The sequence below is a fragment of the Carassius carassius genome, chromosome 9 (genome assembly GCF_963082965.1).
Source record: "Carassius carassius chromosome 9, fCarCar2.1, whole genome shotgun sequence".
NCBI lineage: Eukaryota > Metazoa > Chordata > Actinopteri > Cypriniformes > Cyprinidae > Carassius > Carassius carassius.
Window position 1 is genome coordinate 4,535,587 of NC_081763.1, and position 27,223 is coordinate 4,562,809.

At 40.7% G+C, this 27,223-nt stretch overlaps 1 protein-coding gene across 2 annotated transcripts; it reads right to left on the reverse strand.

The window, feature by feature from the left end:
• On the reverse strand, positions 1–27,223 carry LOC132148777 (transcription factor MafG-like). Of its 2 annotated transcripts, none has more exons than XM_059557480.1 (3): positions 27,080–27,223; positions 1,167–1,240; positions 1–797 (listed from the first exon to the last, which is right to left on the reverse strand). In XM_059557480.1, exons 1-3 carry the CDS (start codon positions 27,207–27,209, stop codon positions 345–347), a joined length of 657 nt encoding a protein of 218 aa, XP_059413463.1. In that variant the 5' UTR covers positions 27,210–27,223; the 3' UTR covers positions 1–344. The 2 variants fall into 2 exon arrangements, with proteins under 2 accessions (XP_059413463.1, XP_059413462.1); XM_059557479.1 differs by lacking the exon at positions 27,080–27,223 and adding an exon at positions 26,686–26,767.

Consider the following 27,223-nt stretch of genomic DNA (forward strand, 5'->3'; position numbering starts at 1 on the left):
ACAAATAACATCAAGTCTTTAACCACAGGTTGTTTATAAATGTTACAATGTGACTTTACAACTTAAAAACTTTAGTGCAACAAGATGTTGACTGCATGGCAAATGTTTCAAATAATTTTTGAGTGAACCTCAAGTGTGTAATATTAATGATATGCTGATAAAATTGTTGTTCGTTAACAACAAGGGTTGTAAATGACATCAGAGGGACTTTAGTGTTGTCTGTTTATATTTTTACAGTCACAGAGCAGATCTTGCTGAATTTTGCCATGTCATATAACATTCATCAACCCTGTGTCTGATGAATACGCTGACCAATATACTTACAAATGTTCCCTGTTTGTGCATTACGACCGTGCTTCTGTTTTGGACTTAACAATTGTGATGACACTGGTGGCGGCCACTTTGCCTGGTATGAGGGGCCCTATGACAGATGTGATGGGGCCCCTGGCAGCAGCAACAGGGTTGCGGGCTACAGTTCTGGCAAAACTCTGGAGAGCCTCGTATTTGGTGCGCAGCACATCAAGCTCCACCTTCATGCTAGCATTTTCCGAGGCAAGCTTCTCGACCTCCTGCTGAAGCTCCACTTTCTGTTTCTCTAGCTGCTCCTTTTGTGTGACACGTTTGACGCGGCAGCTGGCAGCATAGCCACGGTTTTTGAGCGTACGCCGCCGCTGTTTCAACTGCAGGATTTCCTCTTTGGACAGACCTCGCAAGTGCAGGTTCAGCTCCCGCACAGACATAGACACCAGCTCGTCATCTGTAAGACTTGTGCCATTTTCACCTGGCTCTCGCTTCACCTACAGGAAGCCACAAGGGATGGGATCAAGAGAGAAGAGAGAAAAGGGAGGCCAGGGGAGACTGAGGCAATTGGAATGATCTTCGATATTAACAAGCTACAATGATGAGTCCTATCCAGCAGATGTTCTAAATTTCTCTCTCTAAATACTAATTTAGAATACTAATGCTAAATAATCTTAAGTAAAAAAAAAAAAAAGTATGTTGGGTTGAGAAAATTCTGTAAAACATATTGCTAATTTTTAGTTAATGGTAGCTAATGCATGTGTGATTGCAGAGTGATTTATTATGTGGTTTAATACTTTTCTTCTGCCGCCTTGAATGAAGTATTAGAAAAAAAAAGAAAAACTGGAAATATCATCTGAACATACCTTCAGTGCTTTGTTGCCCTTGTTTGTAGTAGTCATACCACGAGAGCCACTCTCCACTGCCCCGCTCGACAGGTCTGTGAATACAAAAGAGAGATCCCAAAGATCAGAGAGATGTTTTTCAGTCAGGAGGGTAGACACACAGGATCTTATCCTTATTAAAAAGTTAATTTAAATCCATGCTATGAATTGTTCTGATAAGTGAGAATATATAATAATTTCTCTTTATTAAAATCTTCATAGAATGTCATAGCTGCCTGTCACCAGAGATGCAACAGATTGCAAAATGAAGTCACGGCAAAAACATAGGATAAAAAGTGATTTTTATCGATTTGTTAATATGCTGTATAGGGTGATCTGGGTGGTTACTCCATGCCTTTATGATGTTTCTGACCTCTACATATGATAGAGGCTCCTCCCTCGATGCAAGGCTCCCTATGGTAGATTTTTTTCAGCTATTTTATAATTTGTGAAGTTAATTTTTGTTGTGGACAACAAAATATTTATTTTGCTTAAGATAAACAACAATATTCTTGTGGAGAGGGGGTTAACATACAGTTAACCTGCTCAGCAACTACTCTGTTCTCCCTTAAACTTATCTTAAACTTAAACTTATCTTAAACTTAAACTTATTAACTTATAAGTCTGAATGATCGGAAATTCCTCTCAAAAGAGAAACAAGTTTTGCCATGCTACAAAGGAAGAATAGATTTCACATGCATTCTCACTTCATGGACACAAAATTGATTAAGCCTTTATATCCATTTACAGAACTGTATTTACTTGAAGAGTGCTATTTGAGATACAACAATATATGCAACCTTACATTTTAAGGTATTTACTGTACATATCAGTAGGGGTGTAACGGTACGCAAAAATCACGGTTCGGTACGTACCTCGGTTTTAAAGTCACGGTTCGGTTCATTTTCGGTACAGTAAGGGAAGGAAATGCAAACATTAAACTGCAGGTTGTTTATTACTATAAACGTTTTTTTTAACAATTTGTTCACAATTTGTATTTTTTTTAAATACTTTTTAATAAAATATATATAAAATAAAAAAAGAATAAGAAATAAAATACTGCTGCAAAGTTCTCCACTAAATAAAATACTCTCAGTCTCAAACCGATATCATATAATAAAATATAATGAAAAATATAAATAAATAACTATGATTACAGTGCAGCATCACCAATCCCAGCTTGTAGGCCTGCTCATATTTAAAAAATATATATAACTTTTCCAAAGTGTAAAGTGCAGCATGAACATTTTCAGTTTTTAGACCTGCTCAGAATTTCGTTATTGCGTTGGCCCGATCGGAATTAAGAGCAAAGGTCTGTTTAAATGCCGACGTGAACTGCGTTTGAATTACAATCGTTTTTTTCCTAGTTGTAGTGATGTTCACACTCGTGATGCCTTTTGAAAACCTTAGGCCGGTGACACACTGGCATATTGCGCCTGTCAAACATAGTCTATTTTGCCGTCAATACTGTTGACGGTGTCTTTTATCAGTAGGCTTTATATTTATGCTGAACATGAAGAATACATATTGTTGTAGTGAAGACAAGATCCTGGTTTTTCGGTGCCTCGGTGGTCTCCCTCAATGTCACCTACAGTAGCAGCAGCGTGCCAGCACCGCGTCAGGCACGAGTCTGGTGTGTAAAGACACAGAGAATGCGAAGCAGGTGTCACGCAAGTGACAAACACCAGAAACGCCACGCTCACGCCACGCAGCCAGTGTGTCACCGGCCTTTAGAATCAGCTGCAGGGCGGGATTTGCACTGAATGCGAAAACTTCCGCCACTTAATATGTTCGTTTGGAAACACGAAAATGTATATGTTCCGCAAACAAAATATTGCATTTGGTCATTCGGTACACACGTGCACCGTACCGAAAGCCCTGTACCGAAACGGTCCGGTACGAATACACGTACCGTTACACCCCTACATATCATTGCATGGGCCAATGTTCAGCATCACCCACTGATATTTGGTGTTCATATTTAAAAAATTAAATAAATTAATTTATGCATTTAGCAGACGCTTTTATCCAAAGCGACTTACAGTGAATTCAGGCTAACAGTTTTAACCTAACATGTGTTCCCTGGGAATCGAACCCACAACCTTGCCCTGCTAACGCAATGCTCTACCACTTGAGCTGGAATTAAAATAAATTATGCATAAGAAAAACCTTAAAGACATTGTGCTAAAGGTGGACTTTAAACTTTGCAAATAAAACTCATGCCAGCATCGGCCAATGAAAATTCCAGATCTGAAAGGCACCAACTTGCAAATCCCTCTTTCTCAGGAAAATATTAAAAGGTTCTCTCTTAGACAAAGACACTCTCTTTTGTTGCTCTACTGTACATAGCTCTACTGTATGTGCTAAGTTAAATGTGCTAGCCCAAGATGTGCTAAGTTAAGTCGTTCTAAGAAAGTTAGGAAACAGCAACAGCAACAAGGACCACAAGCAACAACTTCAGAACCTTCTCTTCAGCAATCCTCCGTTTGCGTGTTCCAGACAGCCAGGATCTTTTCCACCAATGTCAGAATTGTCTAGTCACTGATCCAGACGTGTTCCAGATGTTTTTTTTCCCGGGTTTTTTTTTTTTTTAACTTATTTGTATAGCGCTTTATACAATACTGGTTGTGTCAAAGCAGCTTTACAGTCAAACAAATATTTTGTAAAAATATTTTGTAAATAATGCAGGAAGACAATAACAACCATTTTTCAGCGAAAGTCAGCTCATTGATGATTCATCATCAAGTTCAGTTCAAGTGTCCCCAGATAAGCAAGCCAAAGTCGACAGTGGCAAGGAGCCAAAACTCCACTGGTGACAGAAATGGAGAAAAAAACCTTGGGAGTTCTCCTCTGGCCAGACAAAACCAGCATGGCGTGGTTTTAATTCCAAGCTACAACACAGGTGCAGAGGTCTTGTCTGGTTCTCATGGTCTTGTGCTGATGGTTGTCAAGGTGACAGGGTCTTCGCAAGGGATCTGTCACCGGGGCGCATCTTGTCTACATGGTGGTGATGAGATGCATAGCAGATTGTCATCACTCAATGGCTGGATGTCTAAGTGGTGCCCACAGAATAACATAGGTTTCATAGACAATTGGACGAGCTTTTGGGGCAGACCTGACCAGTTGAAAAGAGATGGTCTTCATCCCTCCTGGGGTGGCGCCACTTTTCTCTCTAGAAATTTGGCAAATAGTCTTAGTGTTTATACTTGACTAACTGGGGCCCAGGTCAGGAAGCAGACAGACTAGCTAAACCGACCGTCTGCTAGCTGCCTCCCGTCACAGAGGTCAGTTAATTCTCAGCACATAGAGACTTTTTCCCCTAGATATCACACTATAGAGACTGTGTCTGTTCCCCGAACTAGAAAATACAAAAAATGTCCAAACCAAGTTAAGATTAACAATTTAATTGAGGTTCAACAAATAAAAAACAGAAGCAATATGGATAAACAAATGATCAAGCTTGGCTTATTGAATAGCAGATCCCTTTCTACGAAAACACTTTTTGTAAATAATAGGATCACTGATCATAATATAGATGTACTCTGTTTGACAGAAACCTGGCTAAAACCTGATGATTACACTATTTTAAATGAGTCCACCCCCCAAGATCACTGTTATAAACATGAGCCGCGTCTAAAAGGCAAAGGTGGAGGTGTTGCTTCAATTTATAACAACGTTTTCAGGATTTCTCAGAGGGCAGGTTTTAAGTATAACTCGTTTGAAGTAATGGTGCTTCATTTAACATTATCCAGAGAAACAAATGTTAATGATAAATCCCCTGTTATGTTTGTACTGGCTACTGTATACAGGCAACCAGGGCACCATACAGACTTTATTAAAGAGTTTGGTGATTTTACATCCGAGTTAGTTCTGGCTGCAGATAAAGTTTTAATAGTTGGTGATTTTAATATCCATGTTGATAATGAAAAAGATGCATTGGGATCAGCATTTATAGACATTCTGAACTCAATTGGTGTTAGACAAAACGTTTCAGGACCTACTCATTGTCGAAATCATACTCTAGATTTAATACTGTCACATGTAATTGATGTTGATAGTGTTGAAATTATTCAGCCAAGTGATGATATCTCAGATCATTATTTAGTTCTGTGCAAACTTCATATAGCCAAAATTGTAAATTCTACTTCTTGTTACAAGTATGGAAGAAGCATCACTTCTAACACAAAAGACTGCTTTTTAAGTTATCTTCCTGATGTATCCAAATTCCTTAGCATATCCAAAACCTCAGAACAACGTGATGATGTATAAAAAACTATGGACTCTCTCTTTTCTAGCACTTTAAATAAAGTTGCTCCTTTACGCTTAAGGAAGGTTAAGGAAAACAGTTTGACACCATGGTATAATGAGCATACTCGCACCCTAAAGAGAGCAGCCCGAAAAATGGAGCGCAGCTGGAGGAATACAAAACTAGAGGTATTTCTTATTGCTTGGCGGGAAAGTAACATATCCTACAGAAAAGCATTAATGACCGGAGACCGGAGACAAGGCGGAGAGGACGCTGGCTGTTCGCCGCTTCTCTGCAAATTCGCGCAAATCCGCTCTACCGTACTATTCTTACTGTAGTTACTGAAATCGCTACAGCAATTGACGGATATTTTTTTTGCACTCAGTAGCCAACTGATTGCTACGTGAAGTGTTACCTGGCACATACCTGTTACTAAGCTGAAACCGGCAAAGTCACAGTGTATTTTCCACTCTTTGGCTTCAAATCCCTGAACCAACTTCGGGTTCTGCAATCGCCTCTGCCTTCAAGCGGATGTCTGCACGTGGAATACCATCTTTGTGGAAGCTGTGGATTACCTTGGCTTGTGTCGTTGTCTTTCACCGGTACTCGCCTGGATATCGGCTAACCGCTAACACATCACGCATCATGTTGTGGTCCGACACCTCGATGCAACATCTCCGAGCTCTCAATAACAACAACCGAGCTCCCCTGCAGCAACTGGATCTTCCGTACCGACCTCGATATATCCATAGGGGATCAAGGCGCCGGTTTGTTGTGTTTAAATCCGGTGACCACAGCTCCATCTCATCCCTCTGGTCGGCATCGCGTCCCGTTGCGCAACTGACACGTCACCGTTTGCGTCATCAGAGTACCGCTACTCCTGGCATAGATAGTGCTGTGTGTAAACGGTGCACTGTAAAACCTGGAGTGGATCGCAGGGTTCTCCGCCCTGTCAATAAACTGGATTTTAGAGCTCAAATGACATTTGAACTGCTAAATGTGCAGTCCCTGTCAAACAAATCTGGACTTGTATACGACCACATCCTGGATAAGGGGATAGATATTCTCTGTCTTACAGAGACATGGCAGCAGCCTGGAATATACTCATCCCTAAATGAGGCCTGCCCACCCGGGTATAACTACCTCGATAAGGCTCGTACAACTGGCCGTGGTGGGGGCCTAGCTGTTTTACATCGCAGCAACATTGAATTATCCCCCGTGTCTGTGCCCAGTACTGGCTCATTTGAAAGTCTGGTTTTTAGTTGCAAAAAAGCTTTTTCAGCAACAATAGCCCTCGTCTATCGCCCTCCCAAACCACAACCAACTTTCATTCCTGACATTCATGATTTTCTAATCTCCCTCTGCACAGCTCACTCAAATATTCTGGTTATTGGTGATTTCAATATACACGTGGACTCCCATAACTGTAAACTGGCCTCAAATTTCAAACAAACCCTGGATTGTCTTAACCTCCAACAGCTTGTGGATGCCCCCACACACAATAGGGGGCACACACTGGACCTTGTCATTACAGACTCCCTCTCAGTTTCAGGCCTTCAGGTGTATGACGTGGGTGTCTCCGATCACCTGGCGGTTACATTTGAAGTCCCAATATAAGTTCCTCCCACCAAACCAAAACGCCATATTACCTTCAGAAACATTAAGAACTTGGACGCCACCTCCCTCAGTCAACATCTCCAGCATCTCTCCCCCTCTCCTCACTCATCAGCTGATGACTTAATGGACTACTACAACACCAGCCTCACCTCTATTCTGGATTGTCTTGCTCCATTAAAAACCCGGACAGTCACGTTTACCCGCTCTGCCCCCTGGTTTACAAACGAGCTGAGAGGGATGAAGAGGTCTGGCCGTGTCCTGGAGCGTGCCTGCAAAACATCTGACCTGACGGTGCATAAGTTGGCCTACCGGGAACATCGTAGGGCTTATGCCAAAGCACTCTCCAAGGCTAGGTCAGAATACTACTCAACACTTATAAACAACAACCCAGGTAACTCCAAAAAACTGTTCTCCACAATAAATCACATCATCAAACCACAGATTTCCTCATTCTACAGTCCAACTGATATAAATTGCAACCGGTTTCTTGATTTTTTTACATCAAAAATTGACATTATTCGCTCCTCATTTCCACTTCTAAATAGCACCTCACTAGACCTGCCCGCAACACCCATCTCTCAAACCCTATCACAACTGTCCCCCACAACGCAGCAGGAGGTCGAGAACATCATTCGTAAATCCAAAACATCCACTTGCCGCCTTGATCCCCTCCCATCTCCTCTGCTTAAAACTCACACTAACTCTATCAGTTCCCTCATAACCAAAATAATAAACATGTCCGTAGAGACAGGCTATGTTCCCACCTCCCTCAAAACTGCTCTCATCAAACCCCTCCTCAAAAAAATTACCATGGACCCTACACCACTGTCGAATTACAGACCAATTTCTAATCTCCCATTCATCTCCAAACTCCTGGAAAAAGTTGTTTCCACCCAGCTCCATAATCATCTCAAATCCAACAGGCTATATGAGAAATTTCAATCTGGTTTTCGTCCCTCCCACAGCACAGAAACAGCTCTTATCAGAGTCACCAGCGATTTGCTGATGGCTTCTGATTCTGGTTCCACATCCCTCCTCATTTTTCTCGACCTCTCTGCTGCGTTTGACACTGTAGACCATCACATTCTCCTGCACCGACTTCAGCACTACACAGGTCTTTCTGGTACTGCCCTGAAATGGTTTCACTCCTATCTCACTGATAGAACCGAGTATGTAGCTCTGGGTGATGTAAAATCCAGACCCCACACTGTCACCTGTGGGGTCCCCCAGGGCTCCGTACTCGGTCCAACCCTCTTCACCATTTACATGCTCCCCTTGGGTCGTGTCGTCAGCAGGCATGGAGTTAATTTCCATTGCTATGCTGACGACACACAACTCTACCTTCAAGTCACTCCCTCTAGCTCCCCCTCTACCACGACTGCCCGCCTTAGCTCCTGCCTGGAGGAGATAGAGGCGTGGATGAGTCAAAACTTCCTGCAGCTGAATGGCTCCAAAACAGAGGTCATTCAAACTGGAACTGTTCATCAACTCCGCTCCTCTCCAATCACCACTGTTTCACTCTTTGGACACACCACTCCCCTTTCTTCCTCTGTTACTAACCTAGGGGTAAAATTTGACCCCCACCTTTCCTTCGACAGTCATGTCACCTCCATCTGCAAAACTGCATTCTTTCACCTCCGCAATATTTCCAAACTGCGCCCCTCCCTCTCCATTTCTGCTGCAGAGAAGCTCGTCCATGCTTTTGTCTCCTCCAGGCTGGACTACTGTAATGCACTCCTCATTGGGATTCCTGGCAGGAGCCTTCAAAAGCTCCAGTATGTTCAGAACAGCGCTGCCAGGGTCCTGATGAGGGTGCGAAAACATGAGCACATCACCCCCATCCTTCGTTCGCTGCACTGGCTCCCCATTCAGTCCCGCATAGAATATAAGGTCCTCCTTCATACCCATCACTGTCTGCACGGTGCGGCCCCCACTTACCTCACTGAGTTGCTCACGCCAAATTCATCAACCAGAACCCGGTCAGGCCAACAGCACCGTTTGGTCATGCCCAGGACACGGCTCAAAAAAATGGGCGACAGGGCCTTTCAAGTCGCTGCTCCCTGCCTGTGGAACGCCCTCCCAGACCACCTCAGGGCCCCGCAGACAGTGGACACATTCAAAAAAGGACTAAAAACCCACCTTTTTACACAGGCTTATTTTAACAGCTAAAGCTTGTTTTTTAGTCCCGTCTTTTAACATGTTGTGTTTTTATTGTAATACTGTATTGTTTTTAATTATGTTCTACTGTAGCACTTTGAGATTTGGTGTCAAATGTAAAGTGCTTTACAAATAAAATTTATTATTATTATTATTATTATTAAAAACTGCTAGATCCGATTGCTTTTCTTCTCTTTTAGAAGAAAATAAACATAAGATAGAATAAAATAAAAACAGCTACACGGAGCTACGAGCTACGACATTGTGTTGACATTTCCCAACACCACAGCAGTAATGACTTTATGAACTACTTTACTTCTAAAATCGATACTATTAGAGATAAAATTGCAACCATTCAACCGTCAGCTACAGTATCACATCAGACAGTGCACTATAGACCCCCTGAGGAACAGTTCCACTCATTCTCTACCATAGGAGAGGAAGAATTGTATAAACTTGTTAAATCATCTAAACCAACAACATGTATGTTAGACCCTATACCATCTAAGCTCCTAAAAGAGGTGCTTCCAGAAGTCATAGATCCTCTTCTGACTATTATTAATTCCTCATTGTTATTGGGATATGTCCCCAAAACCTTCAAACTGGCTGTTATTAAGCCTCTCATAAAAAAAACACAACTTGACCCCAAAGAACTAGTTAATTATAGACCAATCTCGAATCTCCCTTTTCTGTCCAAGATACTAGAAAAGGTGGTATCCTCACAATTATATTCCTTCTTAGAGAAAAATGGTATATGTGAGGATTTCCAGTCAGGATTTAGACTGTATTATAGTACTGAGACTGCTCTCCTTAGAGTTACAAATGATCTGCTCTTATCATCTGATCGTGGGTGTATCTCTCTATTAGTTTTATTGGATCTTAGTGCTGCGTTTGACACAATTGACCACAACATTCTTTTGCATAGACTTGAACACTTTGTTGGCATCAGTGGAAGTGCATTAGCATGGTTTAAATCGTACTTATATGACCGCCATCAGTTCGTAGCAGTGAATGAAGATGTATCCTATCAATCACAAGTGCAGTATGGAGTACCTCAAGGCTCAGTACTAGGGCAGCTACTCTTCACGCTTTATATGTTACCCTTGGGAGATATCATTAGGAAACATGGTGTTAGCTTTCACTGTTATGCTGATGATACTCAGCTCTATATTTCTTCGCGGCCCGGTGAAACACACCAATTTGAAAAACTAATGGAATGCATAGTTGATATAAAAAACTGGATGACGAATAATTTCTTACTGCTAAATTCTGAAAAAACAGAGGTGTTAATTATAGGACCTAAAAACTTCGCTTGTAATAACCTAGAACACTGTCTAAGACTTGATGGTTGCTCTGTCTATTCTTCGTCATTAGTTAGGAACCTAGGTATGCTAGCCACGTTTCTAGTATTTGTAAAACTGCATTTTTCCATCTCAAAAATATATCTAAATTATGGCCTATGCTCTCAATGTCAAATGCAGAAATGTTAATCCATGCATTTATGACCTCAAGGTTAGATTATTGTAATGCTTTATTGGGTGGTTGTTCTGCACGCTTAGTAAACAAACTACAGCTAGTCCAAAATGCAGCAGCAAGAGTTCTTACTAGAACCAGGAAGTATGACCATATTAGCCCGGTCCTGTCAACACTGCACTGGCTCCCTATCAAACATCGTATAGATTTTAAAATATTGCTTATTACTTATAAAGCCCTGAATGGTTTAGCACCTCAGTATTTGAATGAGCTCCTTTTACATTATAATCCTCTACGTCCGCTACATTCTCAAAACTCAGGCAATTTGATAATACCTAGAATATCAAAATCAACTGCGGGCGGCAGATCCTTTTCCTATTTGGCGCCTAAACTCTGGAATAACCTACCTAACATTGTTCGGGAGGCAGACCCACTCTTGCAGTTTAAATCTAGATTAAAGACCCATCTCTTTAACCTGGCATACACATAACATACTAATATGCTTTTAATATCCAAATCCGTTAAAGGATTTTTAGGCTGCATTAATTAGGTAAACCGGAACCGGAAACACTTCCCATAACACCCTATGTACTTGCTACATTATTAGAAGAATGGCATCTACGCTAATATTTGTCTGTTTCTCTCTTGTTCCGAGGTCACCGTGGCCACCAGATCCAGTCTGTGTCCAGATCAGAGGGTCACTGCAGCCACCCGGATCCAGTACGTATCCAGACCAGATGGTGGATCAAAACCTAGAAAGGACCTCTGCATCCCTGAGGGACAGCGGAGACCAGGACAACTAGAGCCCCAGATACAGATCCCCTGTAAAGACCTTGTCTCAGAGGACCACCAGGACAAGACCACAGGAAACAGATGATTCTTCTGCACAATCTGACTTTGCTGCAGCCTGGAATTGAACTACTGGTTTCGTCCGGTCAGAGGAGAACTGGCCCCCCAACTGAGCCTGGTTTCTCCCAAGGTTTCTTTCTCCAATCTGTCACCGATGGAGTTTCGGTTCCTTGCCGCTGTCGCCTCTGGCTTGCTTAGTTGGGGTCACTTCATCTACAGCGATATCGTTGACTTGATTGCAAATAAATGCACAGACACTATTTAAGTGAACAGAGATGACATAACTTAATTCAATGATGAACTGCCTTTAACTATCATTTTGCATTATTGACACTGTTTTCCTAATGAATGTTGTTCAGTTGCTTTGACGCAATGTATTTTGTTTAAAGAGCTATATAAAATAAAGGTGACTACATGCTTCTTTGCTGACTTTGAGGGCTGTATAGGTCATCTCTAGGTGCTGATGCACCATCTGGACTGGATACAGTTTGGATCTGGGTGGTTATGGTTACCTTGGAATAAGAATGAAAGAGACTAATATTAGCATAGATGCCATTCTTCTTACGATATAACAAGTAGATTGGATGTTATGGGTAGTGTTCTGGTTCCGGTTGACTTAATTATTGCAGCCTAACAATTGATATTCTAGGTATTATCAAATGGCCAGAGTTTTGAGATCTCAGTGGACGTGTAGGACTATAACGGGATATGAGCTCAATCAAATATTGAGCTAAACCATTAAGGGCTTTGAAGGTAATTAGCAAGATTTTAAAATGTATTCTTTGTTCAGTAGGGAGCCAGTGCAGAGTTGACAGAACCAGGTTAATATGGCGGTACTTCCTGGTTATAGTAAAAACTCTAGCTGCTGCATTTTGGACCAGCTGGAGTTTGTTTATTAACCACACAGAGCAACCACAAAATAAAGCATTACAATAATCTAACCTTAAATTATGATTTCTGCACTTGACATTGAGAGCATAGGTCATAATTTAGATGTAAGTTTTAAGATGGAAAAAATGCAGTTTCACAAATGCTAGAAACATGGTTGCCTTTCAAGGGAACTTCGAACTGCGTCCTCTAGGGGTTGCTATGGGGAACACCTCGTCGTGACCTGTGTCTGAAGCATACATTGAAAAAACACCAATGAGTTGGCCGGTGACAGCCTCTGACGTCCTACCGGCACGACTATAAACAGGCACTGGGAGAACACGTCATTCACTTTTTCATCTTCACTGACTGTTCTGCTTGAAGTGTGCATCTGAAAGAACTGGTAAGAGCAACCTTTTCTGTCTATCATGGTGACAACTAGCAAGCATTTAGACAAAGTGTGCATCCGTGTCAGCGTTATTTGACACCCGATGACACACACAATCTTTGTGTCATTTGTTTGGGTTTAGAGCATGCACGCAATGTCTTTGAGGAGGCAATCTGTGTGCATTGTGAGCATTTTTTTCAATGATGCTCGGGTTTCGCCTTCTGAACTTTTCGGTATTTCCATTGAGATGGTGATCGAGACGTTCAGGGAGATGAAAGTGCACTCCGCTGCTTTCAGACCCTTCTTTCCACGAAGGTCCAGGTCTGAGCCCGAACAACATATGGGTCCTGGCCTGTCTCGATCTGAGGATCAAAGACGAGCACAGAAGGCTAGTGTCACGACTCACTCTCCTCCCCCCTTGCGGGCAGGGGTTGAGAGGAATCGTGGGTCACGAGGAGGTAAGCTGAACCTAAGGGATGTGATCCAGATGAGGCAGCGTTCTCGTCCGAATCAGAGCAATACATAGGTATTTACTTGTTCCCTTTAGGGATTTTTAACTTCTGCTTTTATCCTCCCCTTCCTAATTCCCCTGTAACCACCACCTCTCCACCTGATCAAGGTTAGGTGGCAACCTCTCACATAACCTATAATGATTTTGGCTGGTTCTATGTTAATTCCATGGATGTCCGGCCAGGTCACCCTGAGGGGTCTCCTGGCCGCTTAGTTGTGCTGTCGCACCCAGCAGGAAGTGGAGGTGGCAGTTACAGAAGTCTTCTTGTATATGCTACCTCAGGTGATTCTCCCCTCGCCAGAGGTTTGTAAAATTTGATCTTGCCTATCCCGTGTGGTTCAGCGCATCTGCTGTGCTTAGGAACGTTTAGGTACACATGGTAAGCTCTGTGTACTTTCTGAAAACCACATGGTGGTGAGTGTGCACGTTGACACTTTGCACACTTTCTTAAATCCATGTAAGTGGTAAGTGTGCACGCAAGACCAAACTTTGCACTTTCTGAAATACTGTACAGTAAGGGTTACGTGCTCCGCCTCGTTCCCTTTCTTGAGATGATTAGACCTTGGTTCCTTGGGCTCCATTCAGCCAGTGTGTATTTGTTTATATACTTCAAGCGTCGCTTCCCTCAACATGAGGAGCTATTTGGGCAATTCTCGTGGTAGTTTAGCACTGCTCCCCTTTTCCAAGAAGGGTCGCCTACTCTGAATTCTGAGTTCTCCTTTCATATGAGACCGAGTTCTCTGTTTTTCCCCAAAGCTTTCTAGCATTGTTTCCACAGATCGAGTTGATGACTCTCAAACATACTGTTTTGAGATGCACCATTCCATCTATGAGCTGCTTTATCAGAGTGCCACGAGAGCCCCTCCTTAGAACAGTATTTGAAAATCCATGCTATGGTAAGTGCGTACGTGAAGTCTTTGCGCACTTTCTGAAATCCACACTGTGGTAAGTTTGCACGCTAGTATTCTACGTTCCTTCTAAAATCCTGTATGGTGAGGGCTTTGCGCGGTTGCTTCCTGCCCTTTCTTGAGTTGGTAAAAGCCCCATTCATTTTGGGCACCACTCCACCTATGTATCCTTGGATACCTATCTAAACAGGGTGTTGCTACTAGAGATCTATTGAGACATCTCCTTCAGCAAGCTTATGTGAAAGCTAGCGGTAGCCCCTGTGTGACAGGCAAGACTTAGTATAAAATGCTAGGTTCTTATTCGTATCCCTTTAAAGGAATCTTTCCTGATTCCAAGCTCTACCCCAGGCAGAGGCCCAAACAATTAAGTTTGGTATGTAGCTTAGGCCTTTGGCCGTAAGGGGTACTATCACAGACAGCCGTCTAAACATCCCAGGGGCAACTCCCATGGAAATGGTAGAGTTGGTACTTTATTGTTTGCCATGATTCTGGCTTGCACACCCATCAGTAAGGCAGCATGGGGATACTGTTCCCCTGTAGTGACCACTAGAGGACGCAGTTCGAAGTTCCCTTGAAATGGAACGTCTCAGGTTACAAATATAACCATGGTTCCCTGAGTGGGGAATGAGACACTGCATCCTCTAGCTCCCTGCCATGCTTCGGACGCAAGCTTCAGACGAATAAGTGAATGACGTGTTCTCCCGGTGCCTGTTTATAGTCGCGCTGGTAGTGACGTCAGAGGCTGTCACTGGCCAACTTGTTGGTGTTTTTTCAATGTATGCTTCAGACACAGGTCATGACGAGGTGTTCCCCAGAGCGACCCCTAGAGGACGCAGTGTCTCGTTACCTACTCGGGGAACCATGGCTACATTCGTAACCTGAGACGTTTTCAAAGGAAAGATTGCTATCAGATAGCACACCTAGGTTCATAACTGATGACGAGGAATTAACAGAGTAGCCATCAAGTGATAGACAGTGGTTTAGGTTATTACATGTGGAGGTTTTTGGTCCAATAATTAACACCTCACACCTAGTAATTTGCTAGTGCTAAATTCTGAAAAAAAAAAACAGTCATGCGGTTTTTTCAACTATGCATTCCGTTAATTTTGCAGATTTGTATCTTTCAATGGCCATGAAAAAATATAGATTTGAATATCATCAGCATAAAAGTGAAAGCTAACACCATGTTTCTTGATGATATCTCCCAAGGGTAACATGTCAAGTGTGAAAAGCAACAGTCCTGAGCCTTATGGCACTCCATAATGTATTGTGATTGATATAATATTGTGTTTATTTACTGCTACAAATAGATGACGGCCAGATAAGTAAAGGCCAATTTATACTTCTGCGTCGAGGGTACGCCGTAGTGTACGTCGTAGGCTACGCACGTAGGTGACGCCGTCGTGAGCATTTATACTTCTGCGTTATGTCTGCGTTGCTCTGCAGTTGCACCGCCGAAAAGCTAGTTGGCGGGGGCGGGTTTTAATGTTCCACTGTGTTTAGATTCCTCGCGGGTGTTTTGAGTTTAGGCTACTACAACAAGCAATGGCGACTGAAAGAGAGCGGATCATGTTGGAGTTGGAGCTTATTGAGGTTGAAAAACAGTTAATTTTAGTGAAATTACTATTGGAACCACTAGATCCACGTCACCTTTCAAGGGCCCGCTCCACCAGAGCTGCAATTGGTGTACGGAATGACCTGACGGCCTTCTTTCAGTCACCCCACGGAATTGTGCCATGGCAGAACAACATAGTGTGTCGTGGTCAACTTGGTCAGTAAATTGTACTGGTGTAAAATATATACACCAATAAATGACATGCAACCATGTAAATAAAGACCAGTTTTAACTGTTCACGTTGTTTCTTCTTTAATTACAGTAACCTGCACAATACAATGTGCAAACTATGTATAAAATAATGTAACATGTAAAGGTGCAATGGTCTAGAATTGTTTATATTAAATATAGATGCAAAAGAGCAAACTATACACAAATAAATACTGTTATTGATCTTAATTTGCTGTAACCTGAACCATACAATATGCATACAGCAGGAAATGACATAATTGGTTTCAAACTATATATACAAATAGGTTAAAATATGTAAAAGTGCAATGTATAAAGGTGCAATGGTCTAGAATTGTAGATTAAAAATAGATGCTAAAGAGCAAACACACACAAATGGGTAAACTATACATTAATCTTTATTTGCAGTAACCTGCACAAAACAATGTGCAAACAGCAGGAACAGGCAATTTTTTGTATGCAAACTATATACACAACTATATCCAGGATTCCCTCCTGGATCCCCGCTCCTTGTGGCGAGCTTTTTACGAAGGCGAACGTACTTGTCTCGACAGTTCTTCCATCTCTTCATACAATCCGCTACATCCAAACCGACATTGGAGGAAATCTCTCTCCACGAATTCGCTGCCATCTGGCAGTCTTTGTATTCTGCAGAAGACGAGTCATACAGATGGCTGTATTTCCGCACTTCTTCAACTAATCGCTCGGTCACTTGGTCCATTTCCATTTTCTTCACTGAACTTTCACCTGAACTTCTGAATTTAAAAATGGCGGGCGGTGCAGAAGAACACGCCGGAAATGCGTAGCCGGAAATGCGATGCTACCAAGCCGACCAATCACAGATCTTGCGGTCCGCGTCGCCGCGACGTGTAGTTACATTTTTGAGGAGGTGCGCGTCAGGGTACAGCGAAGGGTACGACGTATGGTACACGTCAATGCGTATGCTACGCCGTACCTTCTACGCGCACCCGACGCAGAAGTATAAATTGGCCTTAAGATTTGAAACATGACTATGCAATTCCATTAATGGCAACATAATTTTGTAGTCTACTCAAAAGGATATTGTAGTTGATAGTGTCAAATGCAGCACTAAGATCCAGTAGCACTAACAGAGAAATACAACCATGACCAGATGACAAGAGCAGATCATTTGTAACTGTCCAGACTTCAGAAACTTCACCTTCAAGGATCCTCCATTTGTGAGTTCCAGACCAAGGACTTTCACAATGCTTAGGAGTTCATCGTTTACCAGTGCTTTGTGTTAAGGATTGTGAAACAGATCCATTTCCTTTCTTCTTACTGCAATGTGGACTGGATCAACAAGTGGAAGACATTGCCGCTCATACTCCGCACATGAGCAGGTAAAATGTAAATATTACTCTTTCCACACCTTTCAAGAGAACGTTGGCCTTACCCACTGAGCAAATTTATGTCCAAAAGACATCTTTTTGATGTCTTTGTCACATGTATAAAAAAAAAAAGTCCACTGAGAAACCAGAATGAAAGTTTTTATGACATCTTTTTCTGTGTTCTACACATCCGATATAGACATTCATGGAGCCTAGGTACAAGTTTAAAAACTAGGTGAAATGTGGTCATTATGGGCATATTTTCAACGTCATTTAGAGTCTCATTCTCAAGACATCATTTATACTGTTTCACTCTCAGGATGCATTAAATGATGTTTATTTCAATGTAATTTCCATTTAGAATTAAAAAGCAGCTCCTAGTGTTTGTTTTTCCAAAAATAATGTAAAGAAAAGAAACTTCACTCACACCTTTAGACAACTTAGCATTTGTAATTCACACTTTGGACTGTGAGGGAAACCAGATCTGAAGGAAACACTTTCTGGCTCAGCTGGGATTCAAACCAAAGGAACTTCTGCTTCTCTTTCTTAGTGCTTTCTGAGGCGAGCAACAAAAATAGTACATATCATTACAGTTCAGTGCCACATTATTTACTGCCGCACATTATTTACCCATTTTCTGCGGCACTCTTACGACGTAAAGGATGCAGCATGAAAGGCAGCAAGTTTGATAAACAATAGTGCTTTTATTGAAAAATAGAAGAAGATCAACTTCAGAAGATGAATAGGCCAAACCTGCTTGTACTGTACGTATGTGTGTGTGTGGACTTAAAATATAAATAAGTATAATACTACAATAAGCATTTACTGTTGTAATTTTACTCAAACATTGTGTATTTTAAAATAGAACATAATGCTAAATCTTCTGCAAATACTTGAAGCACCAAGTACCAGTAGTTCAGTACCAGTAAAAAAATATTAAATATACTGTATGTTTTCATAAATAAATAAATAAATAAAAACCCACAATCAATTACATATAAAGAAGACAGTATAATGTAAGGTACTGGTCAAAGGTTAGGATGAAACAACATCCTTTAGATGGCTAAAATGGATTTACGATCTTTCCACTGTAGTAGGCACCATACATCAGAAGGTTAGAGCTTTTTGCTACATGTATGCTAGAGGTTGGAGAGAGCTGGAATTGTTTCCAGTAGTAGATATTTGCTGCAAAACTACAAGCTCGATTCCAAAAAAAGTTGGGACTCTGTACAAATTGTGAGTTAAAAAGGAATGGAATAATTTACAAATCTCATAAACTTAAATATTTTATTCACAACGGAATATAGATAACATATCAAATGTTGAAAATGAGACATTTTGAAACTTTGGCTCATTTTGGATTTCATGAGAGCTACACATTCCAAAAAAGTTGGGACAGGTAACAATAAGAGGCTGGAAAAGTTAACTGTACATATAATGAACTGCTGGAGGACCAATTTGCAACTTATTAGGTCAATTGGCAACATGACTGGGTATAAAAAGAGCCTCTCAGAGTTGCAGTATCTCTCGGAAGTCAAGATGGGCAGAGGATCACCAATTCCCCCAATGCTGTGGCGAAAAATAGTAGAGCAATATCAGAACGCACCCGAGACCCGTCGACCCGGGACCCGACCCGGGACCCGTACAGGTTCGGGTCTATATTTTAAATGATCAGCCGGGTCCGGGTCAGGTCCGAATCTATTACTTCGGGTCCCGGGTCTGTTTAACATTGTTTGTAATACCCGTGCGATCGGAGTCATCGGACTCTGTGATCACACACTGCTTGTGTTTCTTGTAACTTGCAACTTGTAAAATTAGGAAAAGAAAAGTGTGGGCCAAAAAAAGAAAGAAAAAAGCGATCTCTCTCTCTGCCGTTAGAAGCAGAGTGCGCAGACTCAGAGTTAATGCAAGGGCAGGCACGGTAATAATGCTTGCAGACTTGACACACTCATATTTAATATATTTCAAATCAGCAACAAGATCTGAGGTGAACTGTCACATGAATGTTTTAGATGACGCTCAGACTACGTTAAAAAGCATATTTCAGGTTGATTCGGCTAGCACGCATGTGCAGTCTCGAGCGTGTGTCATGTTTCTATGGCAACCAGTGAGGGACAAACCGCGTTTTACATTTTCTACCATTTTTTTAATAATATAAATGAACCGTTTAATCTTAAAGTTTTAGTGGTCAGATTCAGACTCGACGCAGAGCGTCGATGATAGAGATGATAGCAAATAAATAAGGTCAGCGGCCATGGCATTGCACGAGCGATAGTTATTATAGGGCAAACAGTCGAAGTTATTATGCGAGTTAACTCGAGTCAGAAAGCTCGGACTTGAAATAACGAGAGGAATAACATGGATAACTTTCTTGTCGGAGGATTTTAATGCATCAAAGGCAGTCAGGTACAAGGAAGAGAAACTACGGCTCCTTAAATTAGGTTAGAAAAAAAGTTGTATTTTTCGCAACAGGTTTATTGACTTGTAATAGCAATTTAAGGTGGAATATGTGACAATCGGGTCCAGTCGGGTCTGTGTCTTCCCGGCGGGTTAGGGTCCAGCTTTCAAATAATAGAAGGGGTCCGAGTCGGGTCCGGGTAGGCATTTCTCGGATCTACACGGGTCCGGGTCCAGCTTTTGAAATAATAGACGGGTCCGGGTCGGTTCGGTGTAGTACATTACGGGTCTCTTTCGGGTTCGGGTTCGAATTTTTGGACCCGTGAAGACCTCTACCTCTGGGACTAGGCTCATTTAAAATGGACTGTGGCAAAGTGGAAAACTGTTCTGTGGTCAGAGGAATCAAAATTTGAAGTTCTTTTTGGAAAACTGAGACGCCATGTCATCCGGACTAAAGAGGACAAGGACAACCCAAGTTGTTATCAGCGCTCAGTTTAGAAGCCTGTATCTCTGATGGTATGGGGTTGTATGAGTGCGTGTGGCATGGGCAGCTAGCACATCTGGAAAGGCACCATCAATGCTGAAAGGTATATCCAAGTTCTAGAACAACATATGCTCCCATCCAGTTGTCGTCTCTTTCAGGCAAGACCTTGCATTTTCCAACATGACAATGCCAGACCACATACTGCATCAATTACAACATCATGGCTGCGTAGAAGAATGATCCGGGTACTGAAATGGCCAGCCTGCAGTCCAGATCTTTCACCCATAGAAAACATTTGGCACATCATAAAGAGGGTGATGCGACAAAGAAGACCTAAGACAGTTGAACAACTAGAAGCCTGTATTAGACAAGAATGGGACAACATTCCTACTCCTAAACTTGAGCAACTTGTTTCTCAGTCCCCAGACGTTTGCAGACTGTTATAAAAAGAAGAGAAGATGCCACACAGTGGTAAACATGGACTTGTCCCAACTTTTTTGGGATGTGTTGATGTCATGAAATTTTAAATCAACTTATTTTTCACTTAAAATTATAAATTTTCTCAGTTTAAACATTTGATATGTAATCTATGTTGTATTCTGAATACAATATTGAAATTTGAAACTGCCACATCATCGCATTCTGTTTTTATTCACAATTTGTACAACGTCCCAACTTTTTTGAATCGGGTTTGTACTTGCCAGTAGTGAAATAGTAAAGAACTGCAAACCTCTGGCAGTTTGCCACAAATTTACCACAAATTAACAAATTTGCTACAAAAACAAAATATTTTAAAAAAGGAAGAGAAGTAAGGATTATATCAGTTTGTTTTTTGCTTTAGGATCTGATCAGACTCATAAACAGTGACATGTGATGATGTCAGTATAGCTAACTAAAACCACTGAAAAGAAATCAAAGCTGATTACCAGTGGAGAATAGTCATCAGACCCACAGGAAAACAGAAAAAGCTGAGTGAAGCCACTTACAAGAAAGCTGGTGAAGTAACATAGAGAGACAGAGAGAGGGGGAGAAATAAAGAACAAACAGAGCAAGGGAACATGGAGGTGTTGGAGGAAACAGCCTTGTGAAAAATGTTTCATCAGCAGATTTGCTCTAGCTTGCAAAACCAAGGGTAAAAACCCCTGATCTCAGCAAGGACTCCGACCAAGGCACCAATTAGAAGGCTGTGTAGCTGAACTCAAATGACCACAGCAATCATTTCTAACCTTCAATCCCTGCCAGAGTTCATAAATTTAGAGGATGTTTTGAACCTGCAAGGTCTAGAGATACATGCAATGATAAATACATTTCAGTACATATAGCGATGATAAATGCTGAGCCAACAAAAGCACTGTGGCCTTGTTGTTTACACATATGCACAGACATTTTTTATACACAACATCGTGAGATGCAAGAAACATATGGCAAGAAATCTGTAGACTCGTCCATAACAACAAAAGACAATACTTTATTGAACCTTTTCAATAAGTGTACGCTGCAAACACGAGCATGTTTGACGATCGTTTCTGTCCAGTCTGCTCGTTTTATCACGTTTAAACATAGCTGATCATCTGTTTGTTTGTCTGGCAGTGGCAGCAGATATCTGTTCAAATTTCTAATTTGAGGCTGTATTACGTTGATTCTGGCACCCAACATCACAACAAGATGATATTTATGTTCCTTACGTAGCTGAATCTGCGCTGGTTTCAGTGGGCCACCCCCTTTTTTTCCCCCTTTGTTTCGCTGCCTCCAGCTAGCGCTGTGAGCTCGGCTGGCCCTAGTTACCTGTGGTTGGCATATATATTCTTAAGGACATCAAAACCTAAAATAAAACTCCAGAAAGGTATACAATATGGGATCTTTAAGCATTTCTTTACAATGAGTGTAAAATCATTTCTATTTTGTAAATTGACATGTAATAAGCAAGTAACTTACTTAGTAATTGTATTTGCATAGCTTTGAATTTGATTACTAATTTCATGTTAGAAACTAAAACAATATATTAACAACTGTATATATGCATATGAATCATATTAAAGGTAACACTTTACTCCAGGGACCAATTCTCACTATTACCTAGTTGCTTATTAGCATGAATATTACTAGCATACTGGCTGTTTATTAGAACTTATAAAGTTAATGTCTTATTCTGCATGACCATGATTAGATTCCATAATCTGACCCCTAACCTAAAAAATCTGACTCCTAACCCAACTACCTTGCTAACTAACTCACTAATAAGCAGCTAATTAGCAGTTTATTGTGTCAGTTTATTGAGCCATAGTTAATAGTTAGGTAATGGAGAGAATTGGTCCCCAAACTAAAGTGTGACCAAATTAAAATGAAAATGCACAAAAATGCAATGTTTGGTAGCTTCATTACACCCTAACAAGATAAACCATGCAACAATAATAGCACACAAAAAGCAATTTATCAAATTCAGGCTTTAAATCACTGCCACACTTGTTTCCTGCAGACTAAACACAAAGGTACTGAAAAGCAGTGTCTTATCTACAGTATGTTTGAAGGTGCAGAGTTGATACTTCTAATGACAGTGCATCCAGAAGAGTAGGATTTTGTTAGAAAGTCTGATTTAAACTAAAAAAAACATTCATCAGGATTAGTCTTCCAATATGTATTTTATGCTAATGTTAATATAGAAAACTCTTTGTCAAAAACCCTTGTTGCCTTACCAGATTCAAATCATGGCTCCAACAAAATCTGTTAACATCTAAAGATTTGAACCTTTAAAACCCATAAAATGCATTTTTTTTTATTGAAATACATTATTCTCTCTCAGTTTGTTGTCTAAAGTTAGCAATAAGCAGGTCCAAAAAAGAATCTACAGACTATCTGCATTCCTGTCCTGACATTCGGGGGAAAGTCAACAGAATTAAAGGTTTTTAAAAGTTTTTGAACACAGCTTTAGTCTTCTTGGCAGATGAAAGCACATTCAAATTAGCCAAAAATATACTTTCTGTGATGCACTGATGTTTTAATTGTGATAAAATGACATGAAATTAAATCTCAGTGAGAATGACAAGGTAACACATCTAAACATTTGGTGCTTAAAGGGATAGTTGACCTAAAATGAAAATCCTTTCATCACTTTTTCACCCTCATTGTTGTTCCATAACCTGTGTGAATTTCTTTCTTCAAGGGACACAAAGGAAGATATTTTGAAGAACGTTGGTAACCAATTTGAATTACTGAATTACTGTATGGACACACACACACACACACACACACACACACACACACACACACACACACACACACATACTGAGACTTAAAAAGTCAGTAAGTTTTGGAATGATAAAAAGTTAATACATTCAGTTATCCCTTTAAGACCCATAAGCTCACCATGGAAAAAATCATGGAAAAAAGTATTGTATATTTTAGTGTAAGCCATCAGGTTTCAGCACACTAATGTGAGCACACTGACTTCAGGTCATTGTTCAACCTTCTGACCTCTTGGAAGCCAAGATGCCCCTCAATTAAGATGGCCACTGGCTTAGAAACCCTATAATTAATTTCATGTATGATCAGAACCTATTTGTTTATATGCATCAGCAAGTAAAACCAAAAAAGAAAAAAAGGAGAAAATGAGTAGTATGCAGATCTAATCATCTCTCCCTTCAACAGAGTTAAGTCAATTATCAAACAACCTGCACATGTCAAGCACCATTTAACGAGAAGGGTCTGGCTGCAGACTTGCACTTGCACTCTCAGACTTGCACTCTCAGACACTTGTGTTTCCGCTAGCGACGTCACTTGCAGTCTTTATTTATTTATTTATTTTTTATTTATTTTTTTTGTTCTATTTATTTATAACTTTTTGTCTGAATCTCTCAACATTTTACAACAGTAGCCAGGTGGTGAAGACAAGAAAAAAGAAACTAAATTACAATGTCACTTGCAATCGCTACTTGCACTCTCCACTACCTGTGACGTCACTTGCAATCAACACAAATCATGCATGTTGCCAATGGAGACAAGACGCTGTGGTGGTGCAAGTGCAAGTCTGCAGCCAGACCCTCTTGCATTTAACTGCAAATTAAAAATCAGACTTGGCTGATGGCTGTGTTTCTTCAAGTTGGGCATCAATTTATTTGAAGAGTGCTGGGAAACCATAAACTTGTGTCTATTCAGAGCATGAAAAGGAGATGCAAATTATTCTGATGCTTTCAGCTGTGAAGAAGCGATGATGCACCATTACCAATCAATAGCAGTAACAGTAGCACTGTTGATAGGACAAACTGCAGTGATAGATGAGTGGGGCTGGCCAAAAAGATCTTGAGAAGTATTCCCTCAAAGTCAACCCTGATTACATTTCAGGGAAAAAAAGCCTAATCAGTCAGCTGTGATAACAATGGAGTCCAACTTTGGTGAAGAGATTGAATTTGTGAGCTCAAATGAAAGGTAGATACATTATTGACATTTGGAGACACCCTCAAACATTGCAAAAAGATTAGAGACTCTTTCTAATGCTATATTGATTTTGCCACCGCACAAATGGGTAAGGCTTTGAATAGAAAACTATAAGAAAACCAAGCTTTTATAAACTCATTTCATGCCCGAGTTAAATTACAGGAGAGACGTTTGGACTAAGAGTAAAGCTGTCAGATATTAAGGGGTAAAAACCTAAGTTATCAAACATACTGAATATACAGTACTAGAACAACATTAGAATAAGAGCAGAGAAGAAGATGTTTCATAGATGTGCTTTGAGAATGGGACTTTTGGAAAAGACCAGAATATAGGAAAACAGAAAAGCTAGAGCATTTTTTAAAAAAAAGAAGATTTAATTGACCATGTTTGCAGTTTAAATGATCTGTTGACCAGTTAAAAGAGGTAATTTTGGAATTTGTTTTTTGTTTTTTACTTAGGTCAAATAATAAAAAGACCATAGTACTTTGAGTGGGGTTGGGAATCAGCAACTGGCTCCTATATACAGTACATTAAGGAACTGAAGTTAAGGAACCAAAATAGGTTAAATTACATACCATTTCCATTCTTTTTACAGTCCGGTCGAAATTAAAAAACACTATGAATTGGCATGAATAATAAAACTATTATGTGACATCCAGTAAGAACTATTTAGGTGTTTAAACACACGTTTGTTTGATTTAAGCTCTCTGATGGCTTATTCCTCATTAATTATAATCCACATGAATAATCTCAAATATAGAAAGAAAGAAGAAAAATGCCTAGCAACAGCAGGCGAAAGACAACTGCAGTAAAAAAGAAGAAAAAAAAGAGAGATATCCTCACTTACACCGAGTTTCATCAGCGACACCCCTCCCAACACCCCCCAAAAACCCTATTGATCTTTTCTGGAGTCTTGTGCTGTTAAAGCTCTGCATCCAGAAAACACTGTACTTAAGGACTGTTTCAGGGACTTTCATTTCTACAGAGATGGCATAAGAAATGGAAGATATGAGGAGCACCTCCTCCACTCATTAAACACTTTCTTTAGGTTGCATCAACTCTTGTCCTAGCTGAGCTTCAGCCAATGACTGCAGCTCATGTTAAACAAAAATACCAGTCAAAGCCTGTATCACAGGAAAAAAGGGAGGCTGTATTTATACAAGGCATGTGATACCATACCATATATCTTTCAAAAGAAAGCTGCTGTCTAAACCCCTGCTGCTCGATGAAGCTGCTCATCTGTTGTTGTTACCTGCTCTGGTACGTGCAATTACATATGAATAGATGGGGTTTATAACACAAAAGTATCTTTTCTAAAGTACAGACAGGATAGTCATGGGTAATGCACTATATTCAATACGCTTTTAACGTGTCCCTCTCTCCTGCAGCTCAATACGGATCTCAGATGCTCATGGCTGTCAGGACTCAGGAGTGCTCTTGATGCTTAGAATTGTGGTCAACAAATACCTGCTCCTGCTGCTCCTGTTTTAGCCTATTATAGCATAAGAGCAGGCAAATACAAATTCAGAAAAGAAGCCTTGGATCATTCTGAAAACAATGATCAAAGTTCATCGGGAATTTCCATTTGACAGGATTAAAACAAACACACAAGCATTCAAACAGGTCAAAAGCACATTAACAACCGCGTTTATTAATACAAACGTTTATTAAACAACATTTTTCAAATGAGCTCACACTAAAAGTCATCTGCTTTTGAATGTCATGCTATATAATAGATACTCCTTACACTGACAAATAAATCCAGGAATTGATTCCTGAAATAGAGACATGAATGAACCGAGCAGCATTATGATGAATCAGCATCGAATCCAAATCAAACAAACAAAGCGATTTTTTTTCATGCCTATAGGAAAGACATCTGAACCCCTTTTTCACTCCGATATTTACCTGTCATAGTTTTGCGATAGAAAGACTGTATAGTAAAATAATCAATTGTCCCATTTAGATATGAATATATGTATACAGTATCATATCATATTGACAAACACACGCGTCCTACCTGGTGCTGAAGCGAACAGCGTCCTTATGATGAAACAGCTGCTTTGTGCTGATGTGTGTGTGTGTGTGTGTGTGTGTGTGTGTGTGTGCGTGCGTGCATGCGCGAGCGCGTCTTTCCACACATTTCTGCACATCCCCCTAGCTGTCACTATAATGCCTTCACACAGGGAATCCCCACAGGCTGTGCGTCTCTGATTCCAGTCACGCTTATTAAATATGTTTATGATACACAGCAACTCGTTTACATTTTGAATAAAATGCATGTGCGTTTATAGAGCTGCTACATGTATAGGCTAGACTATATAGCCTATATGTGATGAGAGTGAGTGGAGGCGTGCATGCACACTCAACAACACTGTCACACATTTGATGTAACAATAATCGAGTCGACTCACCAGTTAGAACAGAAGCCTTTCTGTATGAGCATGTATTTGTGAGTAGAGGATCCAAATTGTGTTTGAGTGCAATCAGATGTGTAAATGAGTAATTGTTGTTCGGATTTGCTTTCTCTGGTACTGAAATCATCAGACGTCATATGA

Excerpts from the sequence above, each read along its gene's own strand:
- LOC132148777 (XM_059557480.1), bottom strand. The coding sequence starts at position 27,209 with ATGATTTCAGTACCAGAGAAAGCAAATCCGAACAACAATTACTCATTT. Across the intron at positions 1,241-27,079 it reads AAAGGCTTCTGTTCTAACTG|ACCTGTCGAGCGGGGCAGTG; the intron begins GTGAGTCGACTC and ends TTGTATTCACAG. Across the intron at positions 798-1,166 it reads AGGGCAACAAAGCACTGAAG|GTGAAGCGAGAGCCAGGTGA; the intron begins GTATGTTCAGAT and ends GGCTTCCTGTAG.